At 41.5% G+C, this 19,722-nt stretch overlaps 1 protein-coding gene across 2 annotated transcripts in view; it reads right to left on the minus strand.

Annotated features, from left to right (window-relative positions):
* myo5aa (myosin VAa) overlaps window positions 1-19,722 on the minus strand; it is a 51,323-nt gene that overhangs the window by 29,315 nt on the left and 2,286 nt on the right. For both annotated transcript variants that reach the window (XM_084001800.1, XM_084001799.1), the window contains exons 2-6: window positions 9,110-9,220; window positions 7,205-7,376; window positions 6,117-6,261; window positions 3,758-3,914; window positions 343-486 (exon numbers count right to left, since the gene is read on the minus strand). In XM_084001800.1, the coding sequence (XP_083857926.1) occupies window positions 343-486; window positions 3,758-3,914; window positions 6,117-6,261; window positions 7,205-7,376; window positions 9,110-9,220 (729 nt within the window). The remainder of the gene's footprint in view (window positions 1-342; window positions 487-3,757; window positions 3,915-6,116; window positions 6,262-7,204; window positions 7,377-9,109; window positions 9,221-19,722) is intronic.

A 19,722-nucleotide genomic window follows, 5' to 3' on the forward strand; every position in this document is an offset into this window, starting at 1 on the left:
CCTCAACCCTGAAAACCGGCCACTTGGTGAACTGTGAGTATGCTGTGCTATGTGTGGAGACCCTTCAAGTATCGATGCAGACGTGCACAGAGGTTAACTCTGTTCTTTTTGTCTGTGATGTCTGAGGCAGGGTTAATAGACTGCAATGAGTCCGGGAGTGAGAGTAAGTCATTTTAAAAGTGAAATGAGTGAAACAAAACAGGTTATGTGTGAATGTGTTGAGTGTGTGTGTGTGTGTGTGTGTGTGTGTGTGTGTGTGTGTGTGTGTGTGTGTGTGTGTGTGTGTGTGTGTGTGTGTGTGTGTGCGTTCATCCAAACCTGAATGTGCATTTGTGCACTCACCTGAAAGACCACTCGTGATTTCTCCAGCAGATATGTTCTCATGTTGGCGCCGATGATGCGGTAGCGGGTGTCGAAGCCGATCTCGATGTATTTGCCAAAACGACTGCTGTTGTCATTTCTGGTGGTTTTTGCGTTTCCAATAGCCTGAGTGACAGACAAACAGTCAACATGGTGATTCAGAAAACGTTTTTTTTTGCATAAAATCAAAGTTTAAAATCTCCATCACAACAGCATAGTGAGCGGCAATCGTTGAGTCCTATGGTGGCACAGAAAATATGAAGAGAAAATTTGGTTATTTTCATGACAGTCAACTTAACAAAACTGTTCTTTGGGGAAATATTTGAAAACTTAATGAAAGATAAGAGGATTTATACCACTTTCACAGCTGTAAGTTAACCATGAAGCTACAGCTTGTTGCTTGTTAGCTTAGCATAAAGTCTGGAAAAAAAGGGGCAGCCTGGCTCTGCCTGAAGGTAACAATATCCAATATTTCTCTATTTCTTAGCCAGACATCTTGTTGTCACCACAAAGTCATTGAAATAGTCCAGCACACAAACCCCCTAAAACCACAATGTGCCATTATTGTGTTTCTGTTTTTGTCTGGATTAAACAAATAAGATTACCATTGGACAATGCCAGGCCTGCTGTTTTTTTTGTTTCCACTTTTTTTATGCAACGCTAAACGGTTGCCGATGGTCATTTCATATTATTTACCACTGTTGCAGCGTCAGAATTTATCTCTAAAGTCCTTTGTTCACCTGTTTCTAAAACCAGTCTACCAAAAAAACTCTCATACTGTTGTTAACCTGATATAGGCTTCATATGATTTGTGGTATCTTATAAAATAATTAATATGTCTTAACAGCGCTCTGTCCTTACACACACACACACACACACACACACACACACTTTGGTTTGATCAATGATACTTTGGCAGACATTTCCTGCTGAGATACTGTACAATACGTTCGCAGACAAATCATCTGCAGTCAGCAGACTTACAGTAGTTCAATAAACAGGATCGATCCGTGAGCCCACTAGGAATTGTCAGTAGATGGGTGGGGCTACACGCAAGCAAACACACAAACACACGGCCTAAAGAGTTAAATCTTGTGTGAACACACAGGCTTCTTGCTGGGTCAGGGCCAAACACTCAGTCTTTCACCGCAGACAAGGAGTCTTTCAGCAGAGCAGGTATTCCACTTCTCTGCCTGCATCAGCCATACACACAAACACCTCACACACACCTCACACACACACACACACACACACCTCACACTGCGCGCGCACACACGCACACACACACACACACACACACACACACACACACACACACACACACACACACACACACACACACACACACACACACACACACACACACACACACACACACACACACACACACACACACACACACACACACACACACACACACACACACACATATAGATCTTGTAATATCGAAAAGGCTGACGCAACCATCTACTCAGGCTTAGAGGCTGAAGTGACATCACTGCGACGAAAGAAAGCTTTCTATTCATTTCCGTCAGCTCGTCTCTGATTGGCTGGGAGGAGGAGAGAGATATTAGCAGAGCGGATGGAAAAGGACGGACAGGGTGGGGGATGGCAGGAGGTGGAGTGTGCGGGTGGAAGTGGGGTAGCGGCATATGGGCACAGGAGAGCTCCACAGCCCCTCCTGTGCTGATGACTGTGCTGAAAGAAAAACACAAATACACATGCACTTAACCCTTAGATGCATAAGTGGGGTCAAAAATGACCCCAGGGGTTGTTATTCTTCAAAATCTTTGAAATTAAAAGTATTTATATTTTCATATTCCAGGTATTCCTCATAAAACATGTTTGTGGCATGGGGCCATTTGTATTTTTAAAAAATATTTCATTAATTTTAAGAAATTGCAGTTTTTGTATCACTACCCCACTCTTCCATAAGCGGGGTCAAAAATGACCCCAAGCATTTCCTATGGAATTTCCAAGGAACCTTTGATTCTTTTCAACACTGACTAGCAGTATACTGTTACTGTCCCACTTACACATCTAATGTCAGCAGTCTCACCACCCAGGAGGTCATTTTTACACAGCAACATACATGTAAGTATTATCTTCATTTATGAACTTATTTTCCACATCCATGACTTTTCTGTGATAGAGTATAACGTTAGTATTATTGTCATCAAATTAGCCTACTTTGTTGTTACAAATGAGGCACTATTTAGCTAACTGCAAAGTAATGTTAGTACTTTGATGTTAGCTAGTATAGTAGGGTAGCTAACATTACTGCATTGGTTGTGTAGAGAGTGAGACTCTTAATATATTTATAATTTCCCTGTAATAAAAACTCTGTTATACGATTATTGATGTGATGTATGTATATGGTGTGTGTGTGTGTGTGTGTGTGTGTGTGTGTGTGTGTGTGTGTGTGTGTGTGTGTGTGTGTGTGCGTGCATGCATGCATGTCTGTGTATTTACTTACATATAGACATTTACTTCATGGCTACGTATTGATTTATAGAGTATTTTTGTGTGCCATTCAAACATTGTCCTTTTTATGTTTTCTCATCTGAAGTATCTGCTATAGGAGCTAGGATTACTGAGGACCTTGCCCGACAAATGATCCTGCTGCACACAGTGAGAAGAGAGAAGATGTTTGTGTGTTTACATATATGTGGACAGTGTTATGGTCCCCAGATCTACTGAATGTTCTCTGTTCGTCCTCGATTGTCAAACAGACAGACGGACACACAAACAATGGATTTTGACATTTTTTGATACCTGATTGATTGTTTTGTGATCAATGTGAATAAAAAGTGATAAATGAACGTGTAAAAAATGAAATCATTCTTTTGTTGACCAAAATATAATGAAAATCATCATCTTTAACCAAAATTAAAGACATTTATTGCAAAAACGCATTGATTCTAATTGGGGTCATTTTTGACCCCACTCATGGAAGAGTGTAGGTATTGGTAGCTCATGCATCCAAGGGTTAAGGATATCGCAGCCAGAGAGCAGCCTGAGGCCAAGAAGACAGTGTGGTGGAGAAACTGAAGGGAAGAGAGGAAAATGCCAGAGAAGAGGAGAAGAGATGAGATGGGAAGCACAAAGGAAATCAGCCAGAAATAAACAAAGCTTGTGAATATCGTGTACTGTAGAGGAAATGACCGGATCTTCCACTTTTGATGACGATTTCACAGCAGTGTGGGGGGACGGGGTAAAGATCTAGTTTTTCACGCACCACAACACTTTCCCTATATGCTTTATAATAATAATAGCCATGACAATGATGAATGAGACAACAGCACAAAGTGGAAAGAAAATCGTAGGTAAACTTTTGAGCGTCAATATGTTTTAAGAAATAAAGGAAAGTAATCTGAGGCCGGTGTCGGTCCCTCACCTCCATGATGGGGTTGGAAGCCAAGACTTTCTCCTCGACATTGGCTTCACTGGCGGAGCCGCTGACCGTAGCAAAGTATCTCATGGCGTATTTGGCTGATACCGTCTTTCCTGCTCCAGACTCCCCGCTCACAATGATGGACTGGTTCCGCTCATCCCTGACAGGTTAGAAAAGAAACATAAGAAGACTGTACAGAACTTGTATTGCTGCAGTTTTGATTTGATGCTGTGGGGAAAAAATATTGCACATGTTTTTGTTAGATGCAAGGTTTTTTTTGGCTTTACATCACTCATTTACATCAGGATTATATCAAACTAGTGCTGAGGTTACAGGTTACCCTCGTGTACAAGTATATGAACAAATCGTTAGTTAAACAATAACCAGAGAGTGTGACACAAACAATGCCAGGGTTAAGCTCTGAGCAGACAGAATGTGGCATCTGCTGTCATCCACGGACATTTTCAGTGCCCACGGGAAGAGCAGGTGTTCACACACCTTATAAGCCCGGCTGCTCCTCTGTGTGTTTCAATATCTCAGCGGGCTGAGCCTCCTCATTAACTACAGCACTCAGATAAAATCCTCATGCTGCCTCCTCCTACTGAGCCACCTTTCTTTGGAATAAACTCCCAGCTGCTAGAGGGGAAGCTAGATCCACTAGTGTCTCAGAAGGCAGGATATTTCATTGAATGACCTCTCACAAGGTTTCATCTCTTTCTATTACACCCTCCTCAGGTTTGATTTCCTACAGAGCTATTGCTGTTGTAGTCTTGTGAAGCCAACTCAGACACTGCATGCCAAAGAGGGATACGGAAACAAGTAAACAAACTTGACATGAGTTATTGGTGTGATGCAACTAAGCCGAGCTTCATGTATCTAGTATTTGCCAGTGGGCCCAAAAGTATTGATATCCCTGCACCTCACTGAAACAATTCTTTGTTCATACTTCACTTTTGTTCTGCATACAAGCAGGGATTTGGTTTAACAGAGACTAAGACGGAGGTAGTGAAAAGAGCTGAATCCTTGTTCATTCTACAAAGATCCTCTAACAAATGTTTAGAAGTAGAGATAAATATAGAGACTTATAAAAGCAGATTATTGACCATTTAAATAAGGTAAAGTCCTCATCGAGCTGTTTGGTATCATTGTGAGAAACGCTGAATATACAGAATAGAGGAGAGTTGTCTGAGGAGATAAGGAGGAAAATAATTGTCAAGCACAATGAATAAATACACTATAAGACCATCTCCAAGCAGCTGGATGCTCCTGCGATTGTAAGGGAACCAAGCTCACCTCCTGACCACCACCTGCAAGAGGAAACGTGACTCCAAATTGAACAAAGCCATAATTTAAACGACAGAATAGGAACCCAGAAAAAGTCTTTATGATTTAAAGTGGGTGAAGAGGTTAAAATGGAGGAAGACTCCACTTTAGAAAAGAGAAACATTAAAAAAAAAAGAAATCCTGAGTGGACATTGCTAAAATACATGTTGACAATCCACAATGCTTTGGGGAAAACATCTTCTGAATAGATGAAACAAAACGAGAGCTTTTCGTTGAGTCACATCAGCTCCATGTTCACAGAAGAAAAAGGAAGCTTGAGAGGAAAACAACACCATGATCACTGTGAAGCATGGAGATCGTTTTATGGGGTTGTGATGCAGCGTTGCACACAGGGTGCAATGAATCTGTGCAGTGGCTCATTGAAATCAGAAGATTATCAAGGCACACCCGCTCTGAAACTTCCTTCTCCAGGCCAGTTAGCCAAAATGTAGGCTACCATATAAAAACACCGACTAATAGATGAAAAGAGAAAAGAACCTCAAACCTCAAAAAGAGGCACTATATAATAGATTTGCCATTTTCATTCATTCATTATTGTAGAATCAAATATAACCCAAATCAAAATCTTGTTTGTTCCTTAAACTACTGAACAGACAATAGTGCATTAATAGTTTCAGTTTTTACTTACTTTTGAGAAAAAAAAGTGTTCTTTAAGGTTCATATATTATGTGTATATTAGTGTTTTGATGGCATCAATGCCCAGACAGGAGCCGCCATTGGTTGGCTCTTTGAAAGAAACCAGTGTTTAAAGGTGTATTTATAGGTGTGTGTGTGTGTGTGTGTGTGTGTGTGTGTGTGTGTGTGTGTGTGTGTGTGTGTGTGTGTGTGTGTGTGTGTGTGTGTGTGTGTGTGTGTGTGTGTGTGTGTGTGTGTGTGTGAGAGCAACAGTGAGACCACCATAAGGCTATTTCTGTCACAGCTCTGACCTACAAACCCTGAAGGGAAAGGGAGGGCTGAGCAACAGGGAAGCTAGAAGGAGAACTACTCAGGTAACACATGCACACACGCAGTCACAAACCTGGCCATCTGTTTGTAAGCCTCCTCGGCCACAGCAAAGATATGTGGGTCCATGTCTCCCATGTTCTGACCGCTGTAGGCATTGATGATGTCTGACCCGTAGATGGGCAGCGTCTCATACGGGTTGATGGCCACCAGGACGATTCCTATGACAAAGATAAAAGGCATGAGCTTGGTTGCAGCTGAACTGGGCTGAGGACAGAGAGGGGAGGAATTTTTTTTAAATAAATATATACTGTATATTGTATACTATCAGAATCGAAGATACCTTTTTTGTGTATAACAAACAATACCAATGTAAGCACCTCCAATGGTCACATAGTATAAGAAAGGTTTCACTATTTGTTAAACCTTGTTAGCCTCAAAAACATGAAAACAGGTGACTGTTTTTATTGTTGTGGTTCACTGGCACATATCTGTAGCCTTAAAAAAGAGCTAATGATGAAACTTAATTTGCAGTTTAACTTATTTTCTATGGCTTCTTGGCTACACCAAGTCAAAAAAAAAAAATTATACAGATCATCGACAACATAAAAGCCTGTTTTTCTGTTATGTCTGATCAGTTTATGTGCATATGGCTCAAATGTATTGTGAGATATTTTTCAAAATGTATATTTTGACAGCAAAAACACTGGACTAAAACATACAGTAAGTAAAACTGAAAATGTACCATGAAAAATATCTCACATTTTGCATTCATCATCTTCAATTTGCTGGAAAATGATACACAACTATGCAATACTAATGGATATCTACAGCTCTCAACTAATAAGGGAAGTTTTATCTGTGAATCTTGATAAGCATACAAATGTTGACTGGCTTTAATAAACAATGCTTTACTTACAGTAACAAAGAAGGTCATTCAAGTTTGCAGACGTCAAAGCAGTGCTTAACTAATTAACCCATAATATCCTCTATTAGCATTATGCAACTGATTATTAGAACATATCATTCAAAATAAAAAACAAATAGCAGACATGTAGATGCAGGTGATAGGGACTATGACTAACTCTCAATGCTGGGTTTTTCTTTGCGTGAGGGTCTCACACTAAGACCTGGCTTCATTACAGGTGTGGAGTGACTTCCTACCACAATAGGTGTAGATGAGCTTCGAGTCGATGAAGCGGACTTTGAGGTTGTGAAGCACGGCCGGCTCGTGGAGGTAGCTGAGCGCTGTGAGGTCATTCTCGCCCACCAGGATGTCGGGGTTTCGTAGGTAAGGCAGGTTCTTCGTCTTGGGGTCCAGCTTGTGCTCAATGTTCTGGGAGACGAGCAGCGAACCAGAGAGACAAGGGACAGTTCAAACGTAGACGCAGGACACCGGTTTTATGCAATGCACAACACAAAACTATGAATTAGGTGGTGGATCTGACTTTGATCTGTGTTAGGATCCTTTATGTAGCAGCAGAGCATCATGATTTGCACCTGTATCTTCCACAGAGATCATATATATATATACATAATTAAATGTAAGAACACACATGAAAACCAACTCAATCTGAGAGCAGATTTTAACAGAAACCTGTCCAATGCTAGTATGTTCTGTCAGTATGGTATAAATGCAGTAACCACTAATGTAAAAAACAAAAACAAACAAGCTGTCCAGTGCCAAGACTCACTCACCATATAAAAAAACGTGCTCAACTCTGTTGCTAAAATCCATTCCAGGGTATAAGGACAAATTCCTCCTGGATAAATATCTTCATACTCCTTTACAGGTTTGTCTGTTGTAGCCTCCATGGTTTGTCTGTCTGAGGGCAACTACACTAACAGCGCTCAGGGCACTATTTAAATGACCACAGATAACACATGTCCACACCCACTAAAAATATGCATACAGTATCCCATAAGTGTTCTGAAAACATCATGAGACAAGCGACTGATTCGCCACGGCTCCAGAGAAAAACCATCAGTCACTCAAAGCTGTGGTGGTATTGATTGTGTTTTCGGTTTAGTTGTCCGTGTCGAAACTTTGGCTTCCATGCATTATTATATGCTGCGCATTCTCACATTTTTATACTATTATTATTAAAAGCATCTCTTTGTCTGGCTGGTGATTGTTTGAAAGCATAATTGATCTGCAAAATGGGAATCTCTTCGCAACAGGGATTAATTAGATAATCTGATTATTTAACTGTCTCATTAAGTGAGTTATTTTGATGATCTTCAACAACAGCAATCTAGCTCACATGAACTTTGTGCATCACAAGGCAGCACAATCATCCAAAATTGATTTTCTTTTATCTAAATATGGTTCTGGATTACAATCAATATCCCAAAATATAATGTTGATTTTAATAGAAAACTATATTTTTGGAGGGGGGGCTTCAGGTAATTTGTGATTATCCTCTTGGACACACTGGCTGATGGTGAATAACTTTGCCATTATGCAAAGCTAGAAAAGACACAGTATGTGATATTTAGCTCTACAAATAACCTTCAGCACTCAGACTGGCATGTGGCCTTGCTTTTAAAAAAAAAATTTGAAAAACTAATTGGAGACATAAAACAATCAGCCAAACATATAGAACATATAGTAACCTCTTTGATGATAGTTGCATCTAGTTACATTTACATATGATCACATGAATATTTAATCAGTTACATATGATCACATGAATATTAAATCACAGGGGGCAATATGACAAATGCTTTTGCTCCATGTCTGCATTAATTAGCAGGAGTGTTTATATATGATTGCTAGAGGTAAGAAATATGTACTGGTAGCTGTTTGTATTCCAAGAGCTGGGAATTCAATCCACCGCTATACATCTGAAATGCTCCTTGGGGCATCTTTGCAACCGGGTCTCATCTGTGGGGAGTGCTAATGGTAAAACCAATACCCACTAATGAGATGCTGTGCTTTCAAGCGTCTTTGTGGCAGAGAGAGCGAGACAGAATAAGCAACAAAAAGAGCTGAGAGGAAGAAAAAGCACAAAGAGGGAGAGACTGATTCCTCCTCATCCCCCCTTTCTCTCCTCCATTCACCCTCACCGTTCCATCCTCCAGCATGAGCTGCAGGGAGGCGTCGCCATTTTTGTAGTCCTTAGTGAGCTCGGCAGACTTCCACACCTCCTCTGCATCGGGGATCCACACTCGAGCACACTGACAAACAAAAGGAAAAGAATAATTAGGTTAAAAACAGACATTTATCCAGTTAAAGGACTTAAAAATAGAAAGTACCCAGAGTGTTTGTTCTGTATGCTAAGGAATACTCCATCCATATGAAAACTATATCTCTCTTCCCTTCTCAAATTCAAAGTAGCCTGGGGTTAATGAGCATCAATTGAAGATCCTGTTTGAGTGAACTTTGCTGTACCTCACTTCAGCTAAAACCTTTCTTGGAAGAAGGATGATAGGAGAGTTACTTATACTGGTTTCCTCTATTGGTTAAAACAGTATGACCTCAGAGAAAACACTGGGCTCTGTGTTTCCACGGTCATGAGCACATGGCTCATAATCGTCAGTGAAGTTGTGGGAACACACCAATTGACCAAATATTAGCCAATAACCACTGAAACATGCAGTTGTGGATATAGTCGCCTCTCTCACACGGACACACGCTGCTGTATAACTGTCTGTCTTCAGGCCTTCAGGGCTTGTGACTGGAGGGAATCAGCTGATCGCAGACAACAATCACCACTACCGGTCACATGGCTAAGGAATCCAGTTCACAGACGTAAGTCGCACACACACACACACATATACATATACATGAAAGTACCAATATAAAAATATCCTAAATACCTTTTTTTGTCTTTATTAAAAGCATTATGTAGGACACACTAAGTCTGAGAGTACAAACCACCCCACAGTTACGCCCACACCTCAACAAATCACTACAGGATTTACACTCTAAAACCTTTATGTGTTATAATCTTAACACGAAAGAGGATTTTCGCTTTACTGAGCCTCGTTTTATTTCAAATACTTACAAATATACAAGAGGCGGAGTAAACTCCTGACTACAGACATGTTTAAATGACATCTGCCTCATGAAGACTTGGGTAACCAAAGCACATGACGATGAGCTCAGAGTCTTTCTGGACGACCAATGATTTCATTGCCTCTTTTGACGTTACATAAACTGCTGATGACAATTTTGCAGAGTCGAGAGGGAGAAAGGTCTCATTGTAGTGAGAACCTAGTTAAATTAGCGCGCCGCTCCACTACCGATCATCTGAATCATGACATCATGGTCACACAAAACCACAACCTCCCTCCCTACCTCCATCTGTCTGTCTGTCTGTGTGTTCTTTTTTTTTTTTGCTCACAGGAGGATATGTGGAGTGAAATGGCAGCTACAGCCTCAACAAGAGCAAATGAAATAATACAGAAATAAAATAAAAACAACAGATTTACATCTTTATTCAGGCAGATGTGTCTGCTACTGCAGTGTAGTAAAAATGCTGTTTTAATATTCTATCATCTGCAATTACATAGTGCCTTAATGAGAGTACTGTAAAGTGTTATTCACATATTTTTCTTCAAAGCTCCACCACCATAAAACCCTCCGTCTGTCCCATTTGTCTGATTTTTTTCTTTCTCTAATCCTTTTCTGTCTCCACCCCTGCAGGAATATGGAAAGCCGTTTTAGTCATAATGAAATAAATTAATGAATGCATAAATAAATAAATATAGCCATGTTAACTTTTTGAGTTTGACTTATGTTTGACCAAAGAAAAATAAATTTAAGCTATCTTTGCTACTTCTGAGTCTGCGTCCCTGTGTCAACTGCTGGGTCCCTCACAGTTAGGTAGACTGTGTGCAGTGTGGTTAAAGTTTGCCTCTGAGTGACAGTGTCTGAGGATCAATTTCATTTAAAAACATAAATTAAAAACACCAGAAATCAGTCAGTTAAAGATGATTTGAGTATGTTGTAATGCTGTGTATGTGTGTGTGTGGGAGAGAGGGAAGTGGAGAGAGAGAAAGCTGGAGATCAACTGAAACTGGGTTATTAAAGCTGTAGGCTACAAAGACAGAAAAATGAAGCAGTGATAAAAACTGGAAACTATATCCAACCTGTTCTTTTTTCTGAAGACAAACATTTTTGATAAGAGAAGACAAAAACAATTTACAAGTGAAAGATAAACTTCTCTCTGTACGTTGGGAGCTCACGGCACGGCACGACAAAAGTATCTGTTGACTGGCTTATTTTTCTGTCGGAGACTTGTGCACACATGGCTTTCAGGAAATGAGAAAATAAGTGCTGTGTTGCTTGTATTTTGCGTGAATGGAATAGACTGCAGAAAAAGTAAAGCAAAACAAAGTGAGACAGACAGATGAGTAGAAGTTTAAAATAAAAGAAGCAAAGAGAGTTTTAACATTCAGACATCATTGTGAAGCATCTTCATTAAGCAGAGGCCCATAAGGAGATTCATAGAAACATAGAAATAGAGGGTGATCCCTTAAAAATACACTTCATTGCGACAACTTGGAGAAATGTTGGCAGGTGGGACGCACAACTGAGAAACAAGCGGTGGATGCCAGAGAAAAACAGTGTGCTCAGTGTTCATGTTGTCAGAGTTTGACTGATGTTGCAATATATTAAACTCAAGAGCAGGATCTGGGTCTAAGTTTAGAGTTATTTTAGCAGAGAGCTATGAAGAGATTAGGCCAGTGTTTCAACCCTAGATGCCCAACGTCAATGCATGAATGAGCAGGATCTTCCTCGGTGACTGACGCCTCATTCACGGAAACACAACAGGGATTGGAAACACGTGAGTAGCACACGAGGAGCGTTTCAGATCTGAAGGACAGACTGGCAGACTTGCAATGATTGACTGGCATCAAGCGATGGTTTGAAGAAGGCAAGCAGAAAAAATATTAGTAGGTTATGATTGCATGTGGATTTTGAATTAAGGGATAACAATGTGGGGAAGTGGAAGTGACAGAAACCCCCTGTTTTCAGCCCAGCATGATCAAACTACAGGTCACAGCCTCACACCTCACCACACAAACACTCACACCTACGGTAACCATCACCAGTCAACTGTGAGGCAACATTTTCTAATTAAGACGTTTTCTGTCATTAACAGTTTCACAACAATATCTGCAACAAACAGCAACAGGAAGAACTTTCTTATTAACACTGACAAGTTACTGCCACCATATCCCCAATTAACAGTTTAAAAAAAAAAAAGATCTGGTTGAGAGAGTATGTACAAAATCAGATATACCATGGGCCCGTTGCTTCCAACTATTAAGAACCAATTACTTCTTGTTCGTAGTGTCTGGTGTTATGAAAAACACAGACTCTTGTTTCAATATTTGCCCCAATGCAAAGCCGATGAATGGAGATCAGGGAGAAGGCAGTAAAACTAATATGATCCCTAATAATATGATTTTTGAACAACTTGAAAAAAAAGCTCTGTAGCCTATATGTTACATTTATCTATAATTACAACATAGCCTAGATGGCTGCCTCCTCTATCCTCATCCCACCATTTTGTAAGTTGTTTCACCTTTTTGGTCCCTGCAGGAGACTGTACCAGCAGCCAGCCTCCTAGCAACACAGAGAGAGAGAGGGAGACAGGGAGGAGGAGGAAGACTGAGGCTAAAAATAGCTGTGGTGAGTTTTGAGCAGTATCACACCTCACAGAGACATCACTGCATTACCGAGCGCACTTCCTGCTCCTGATAATCATCCTAACACACACACACACACACACACACACACACACACACACACACACACACACACACACACACACACACACACACACACACACACACACACACACACACACACACACACTTTCACACATCACTAAGTGTCAAACACGCTTATCCTGAATTAGTTAACACTGAAATATGCTGCCAATCAGCACCTCTCCTTTCTTTCTCTTCACACTTGGGACCAAAACACAGCTACATGGATAGGTGTGTGTGTGTGTGTGTGTGTGTGTGTGTGTGTGTGTGTGTGTGTGTGTGTGTGTGTGTGTGTGTGTGTGTGTGTGTGTGTGTGTGTGTGTGTGTGTGTGTGTGTGTGTGCGAAAAGGGGCCAAAAAGATACAGAGAGCAGAGCAATGCAGCTGCAGAGGCAATGAATCATATTTATAGACACACCAAATTCCCCTGGGTTGAGAAAACAGAGGAGAGATGAAGGATGAAACTCTACCACAGACACACACAGACACACACATTAAAACGCTTCAAGGACGTCATTCTCCACCATGAAACACAAGCTGGAAACGAGGAGCATCTGGGAGCTGCAGACAAAAATTGTGATGAGTCAGAGCGCAGCCTTTACAGTCCGTCTGCCGTAGGGACGGATGATGGATCAGGCTGGTGTGCTATGAATGACATCACGCGTGACATCAAATATCACATGACCCAAATGTCAAACAGTTGCGTGCACACGCTGCTCAGCATGTGAATGAGAGCAGCCAATGAGAGAATTTCAGCTTCATTCCATGCTTTCGTTATTTGTTGATCAACTTGTGCAGTGCTGAAGTAGGTTTGCCAGATATGACATTCACTATATGCGGAGAATGCACAGAAACAATGCAACACCTTCAGCTCTGCACTGCAGCCAGTCAGTGACAGATGCTCTTTAAATGAATGGTGACATATTCATTGCATTCAGTGTGATCCCGCCCAGAGCCAATAACTAATTGCTTGTCTTTCACTCAAGGAGCAGGCAGTGACAAACCAGCAGAGAGGCTTATGATGTGGTTATTACACTAGATTGAAGAACTACTCAACTTGCAATTTGCCACGAGACTTCCCTCAGTTCTGTTTCTTCACATAATTACCAGATTTAAAAAAAAAAAAATGAATGATCAAATTTAAAAAGCAGTAGAGGCCAAAATGATTACTAAGGCCACCCCAACTGTGAATGGCTGCTGATCAGGACTGGCCGATTTTCATTTTTCTTCCAGTCACCTTACAACCTGTGGTTAATGCTCTGGTGTCTGCTGCTGCTGCTGCTTAGAGAAACTCTGTCTGCTGTGTAGTGTAGTCCTGCTTCCCACCAGGCCACTGAAACAATGGGCTGTGTGGAACTTTTGCAAAGTGTGCAAGAGTGACATAACATGACATGTGCAATGCATGCTGAGAATCATGAGTATTGGTCATGCATTGGCCAATCACACGCATTGATGATCAATGACAGTTCTTTGCATTTCTTTAACTATGATAGTATAATTCTACAAACAAACCAGCACTTTACCTAAGCACATCTCTACCTCGCACTTCACATCAGAAGTAGCCCGTTGGAATGTCTATCTATCTTCTATGTATTGTTGTGTAGATGTGGTGGTATATTACTATTTTTATTGTATTGGGGTCTGGGACGTGTGAATTTGTGTTCTATGTAATGGACTAAAGATGGAAATTAGCTCTTTGCTAAATCTGGTATGCATCTTTATATTATCTTGTTTAATGTCTGTGTACACTGTCCATAAACTTAATAAATACATAAATAAAATGACAGTATCGAAGGCAAAAAAAAAAATCACCACTGTCATGGTATCTTACAGGCATATTAGAATTCAAACAGCAATGGGCATTATATAGTACCCAAATATCTCTTTTCTTTTATATACCTCTACCAGAGTCCAAAAACAAGCAGTAAAAAGCATCCAGTTTGAGTCAGAGAACTAAATGTTTCTTTTACAGTAGCTATCAGCAGGGCAGATCACAGCCGGCAGTGGCTGCTCCTCAAGACACAAGGCTGGGCCGATGCTAATCCTGGTTTAACTGAGACAAAGGATCAGGACCTGATTAGACTAACTCAGGGTTTAACACTGGCTAATCTTATTCCAGTCAACTACACGGCAATTTCATTACATTAACATATGGCTACAGGCTACCACTACTGCAAATGCCACTGACTTACACCATTGCAAAAGCTTCTCCGTTTGGTAATGCACCAGAAACAGAAACATTGACCATGGGATACTGTAGACTAGCCTGACTCTCGCCAGACCCTTGTAGTTCCGCAAAGCTACGCTGAGCTCCACACAAGGGTCTGGGACTGCTCCATAGGCGATTCATTTCAGAAGGCGGGGCCTTGTAAAAAAAATCTTGTATGTGATTGGATAAACCACTTGTCCGTTATCTTGAAAACATCCTTGCCACCAATAAATGCCTTCAAAACCGTTCTCTGTTCATCTTTCAAAGAATTAATATTCGATAGATTTGACAAAACAGTTGAAATAGCAGAATCAATGCCAACGCACGACTCCTCATTGCGAGCCGCCATTGTTGTTTGACTCAAACAGTCGCTTCAGCGCTACGTCACACCTCAGAAAGTCCCGCCCGGCGATCCTGATTGGTTCATTATTTTTTGCTCCGGGGAAGAAGTTTGCATTGGCCTCGAGTCCAGACCCTTGTGTGAAGCTGAGCGTAGCGCCTCTGGTGGAGCTTTGTGGAACTAAAAGGGTCTGGCGAGAGCCAGGCTAACTGTAGACATCCCAAAGTAGAAGAACCACTGTAGGTATGGATGCGTTTACAATTAATAAAAGATGCATTTTAAAACTGTGTGCCAGAGCTTGGTGCTCAAAGATGGTTATAATCTCTGAATATAAAGAGGGATAACTGCACATGGTCTTTCCAGTGATACAGTTTTCAGATTTTTCCATGCAGATGCCCTGAATGTCTTAGTTCATCTATGCCTGCTGCTGGAGGACATGGGAGGTCACAGAGATGAGGGCATTGCAAGAGTGTGTGCACACAGTGTACTTTTTGTGCATGCAGTCAGTGTGTATGTGCGTGTATGCTGGGGGTATAGGGCTGTAACTGCAGGGCAAGGCATCCAGGAGAAGTGTTTACAAATCTGCACAAAGTCAACAGCAGATTAGAGAGACTTCACCCTGCTAATACTGAGCTCTGAGCTTTCACTCTCGGACTCGAGTCCCCCTGGCCTGGTGTGCCTTCTCTGAACCCTCGCAGGGTTTTATCCTACTTATCAAACCTAACGCTACCTAAATAAATACTTATCACACCACTTTCATTTGGGGTCCAGTTTACCTTTAAACTGTCATTTCAGCACTGATTCCCGATTGCATCCGCATCAAACTGCCACATTTCTAATTATAACTGCAAAAATTAAATTGGGTCAAAACATGGCTTGCAAGTTATCCATGTAGCTAAATATTCCTCAAGAAGAGGAGGCCGGTCTAAGTGTTCTTGTGGAAGAATGAAAGGAATATAGAGATGGGCACATCATAAAAGTGAATCAAGTGGAAATAGATGAAAACCTTCACACAGTACAGTAGAGAGTGGTAGAGCCGACCATCTGGACCTCTGCAGAGGAAAAGTGTTTTGCCTACATATTCTCAGTAAAGCCGTGAATGGAGTCCCAGACTGCAGAAGCCTCGTCACATGATACCGCTCATGTGAGAATCTGCTGTTTTTCTGCTCAGCTGGGCAGACGCAGCATGACGCCAAGTTTCACAGACCTCGACCCGGGTGGAGAGTTTGGTAGGAAAGACCCTCGACTGTCTTCCCTATACGCCCAGCAGTATTCCCAAACTACACTATTGGCACAACTAGCGTGCCAATGTCCAGAGATTGCCAGGGATCAGAGTCTCTTACTAAGACGCTGTGATGCTGCCCAGCACCTAATCACATTAGTTTAATCAGAGCTGATTCCTTCACTTGTGTACATTATATCAGGGTGGGAGAATGGGAGACTGTGATGTCGGCACGCAGTGGGTTCACAGCAGATAATAGCTCTAAATCTTGGTATCAGACACAATGGTCAAACCTTTGCTTCAATGCTGCAGATCTAATACAACACCAACACCCTACAGCGCGCCTTAGAAAAGAGATTTATGTCATACGTGTATGGCAAATAGTATCAGTCAACAGAAGATCATACTCCTTCTCTACGGGAGCCAACTGGGATGTCAGCCCTCTGCAGCACAAACATGCAGCCCTGCTGTACCTAGATGAATGGGTGAGAAACTGGTTAAGACTTCCTCTGATTTAATTCTGACAATCTGAAACAAAGATTGTGTTGTTACTTAGATTGAGGCAAAATCCGATTTGCTTGTAATTGAGCTTTTGCAGCCTTTCTGATTTCAGTGGTATAACTATTTTCTACAGAGATGAGTTAAGAAACAAGGGTGTGTCAGGACTGGGGCCCCATGTTCCCCTAGTAGAGAGACACTACACTACGGTCAAGACCAGAACTTAAGAGACCGCTCAATGAATGAACTGCATAGACGCTAAAAAGGCAAATAAATCGCTCCTTATTCAACTGATCAGCCAGTTTAATAAGATTATTCATCTTCACATAATACATATCTACTTTTACTACTACTCAATGAATGGAGAGATGGGGTGGTGAGTCAATTTTTAAAAAAACAAAGAAGCAAAAACTTACTTCGACAAACATAAACTCCAACTCCCGGTTCATCTTCTCGTCTCTCTTATCGAGGCTCTAGCTCATGCTGCGAGTCTGCTGGTTCTCTGGAGGCCTCCAGCCACACACGCCACAAGACCAGACACTAACTGATCGAGCGCCGCTGAGCTCCAGAGCTTGCTGGTGGATGAAACCTTCCCATTGTGTCTGCAGACACACAAGCGGCGTTCACTGACGTTCCCCGAAAGTTGCTCACCCTGTGACAGCTGACTGGCCGTCCCTGCTGTCTATCACATATCCGGGCTTCCTTCCTGCGATCACATGAGTCCTGAAGCAGACAGACTCTTGGAGCAAACAAACAGGACTTTCCCACAAACCACTGCCCCGACTCCACACAACGACTGACAGACAAACAGACGAGCAGTAAAAAAAAAAAAAAAAACTGAATCTTCTTCCTACACACACAAATGCCACTGTCTCAGAGGTATATTTCTGTAACATTAACATCAATTTCTAATTTCTGGAACTCATTTTTTTCTCTGTTTGCATCATTGCATAACGATGACAGCGGTTTCATTTGCTTGAGAACAAAACCAACATGTTGAAATATGCTAAAGCCGTGTGTCTCAGATCATCTCAGGGAGTAAATAACCGATACTGAAACACTAAATACAGATATGAGAAAACTGTTATTGTCATAAACTCGCAGCGTAACTCTCTGTCTCTCTGTAACTCTCTGTCTCTACCTCGGTGTGTCTGTCTGCGTTGAACAGGCGATGACCACATGCCAGAGCATATACAACATGACTGCGCAATTACTTTAACCAGGTTATGCCAGTAATCTAATGCACATGCTCTAAATTAGGGAAAGAAGAGAAAAAAATAAATCATTGGTGTTAGATAGTGTAAAGTTCTCCACCTGGTGCAGCTGAGATGACACCTACAGTGCACAAAGCGTGTCTGTTCTGATTGTTGACATTTCTATATGAAATTAAATTTATACATAGGCCTACATACAATTGAGTTTGGTCTCCTGAGAATGCTGCCTTTTGTTCTGTATATAGGGGACTGTCATGAGGTCATGCAATGTCTGTTTACGAATATAATTGTAGTGGTGTAACACTTGAAGAAATGACATAAGTGATTAGTGTGGGGTGAGGTAACACCAGCTTTGACTTATCCCTCCTTCAACCCATTAATTTAAACTTTTTTTTTTTTCTCACATATTTGTTTTGCTGAATCACTAGTTGGACAGTCAAACATAAATATTATCATCTTGTCTTCATTCATGAATAACACAGTGCTGCTCACTATGGGTTCAAAGTAACGGTCAAGCATACTGTGCTTTTGGCAACACCCCAACTAGTGATGTAGCAGCATGTGTTTTCCTCTCATTCAGGTCGGTCATGGCAACTCTCACTGTGTGACCTTTGATGTGACACATACGAATATGATAGGTAAGTGTTTAATGAGAATATAAACACACTGTTTACTCATACAGAAATTTTAATTGTTCAACAATTATCTCTCTAATTTCTGTGCAGTAAATATGAAGACGGAGCCGAGCCGACCGTCGCATCTAATTCTTGGCAAGAGAGCATATACCAGAAGACAGTGCTCCAGATCATGGTGAGCACAGGTCATTAGTTTCTCACCACCAGCTGCTTTACAACCACGACCACAGCTGGATTCAAGTCACTGACCTCTGAAAGGCTCTGCTCTGCATCATCTACACATGACTGTTGTGGAATAGCAAATCTATAGAAGCGATATAGTTTCTATTGAGCCTGGCCATCTCTGGGTCGTCTAATGGGGCATCACTTCACTTCCTTGTTTCACAGCACCGTTTCACCACCTTTGACCATAGCTTTGATTTTTTTTTGTTACTTGGCTAAAGTGGATGAAACAGACCGACTTTCACCTCTGACTCACCTCTCTTTATACTGGTGCTCAGGTCAGACTGGATCCAAACAGAGAGTGAAGCAGAATCTGATGCTGTGTGTGTGTGTGTGTGTGTGTGTGTGTGTGTGTGTGTGTGTGTGTGTGTGTGTGTGTGTGTGTGTGTGTGTGTGTGTGTGTGTGTGTGTGTGTGTGTGTGTGTGTGTGTGTGTGTGTGTGTGTGTGTGTGTGTGTGTGTGTTAACCAAGCAGCTCGGACCCACTCAATACGCTTCTATAAAGCTGACTCATACACACAAAGGGCAGAGTGTTTTCCACCCCTGCACTGGAAAAGTAAATCACAGAAAAGGGTCTGACATCAGAGGCTGACTTCTAAAACAGACTCTACCATTCAA

This window comes from Trachurus trachurus (assembly GCF_905171665.1).
Source record: "Trachurus trachurus genome assembly, chromosome: 3".
Classification (NCBI taxonomy): Eukaryota; Metazoa; Chordata; class Actinopteri; order Carangiformes; family Carangidae; genus Trachurus; species Trachurus trachurus.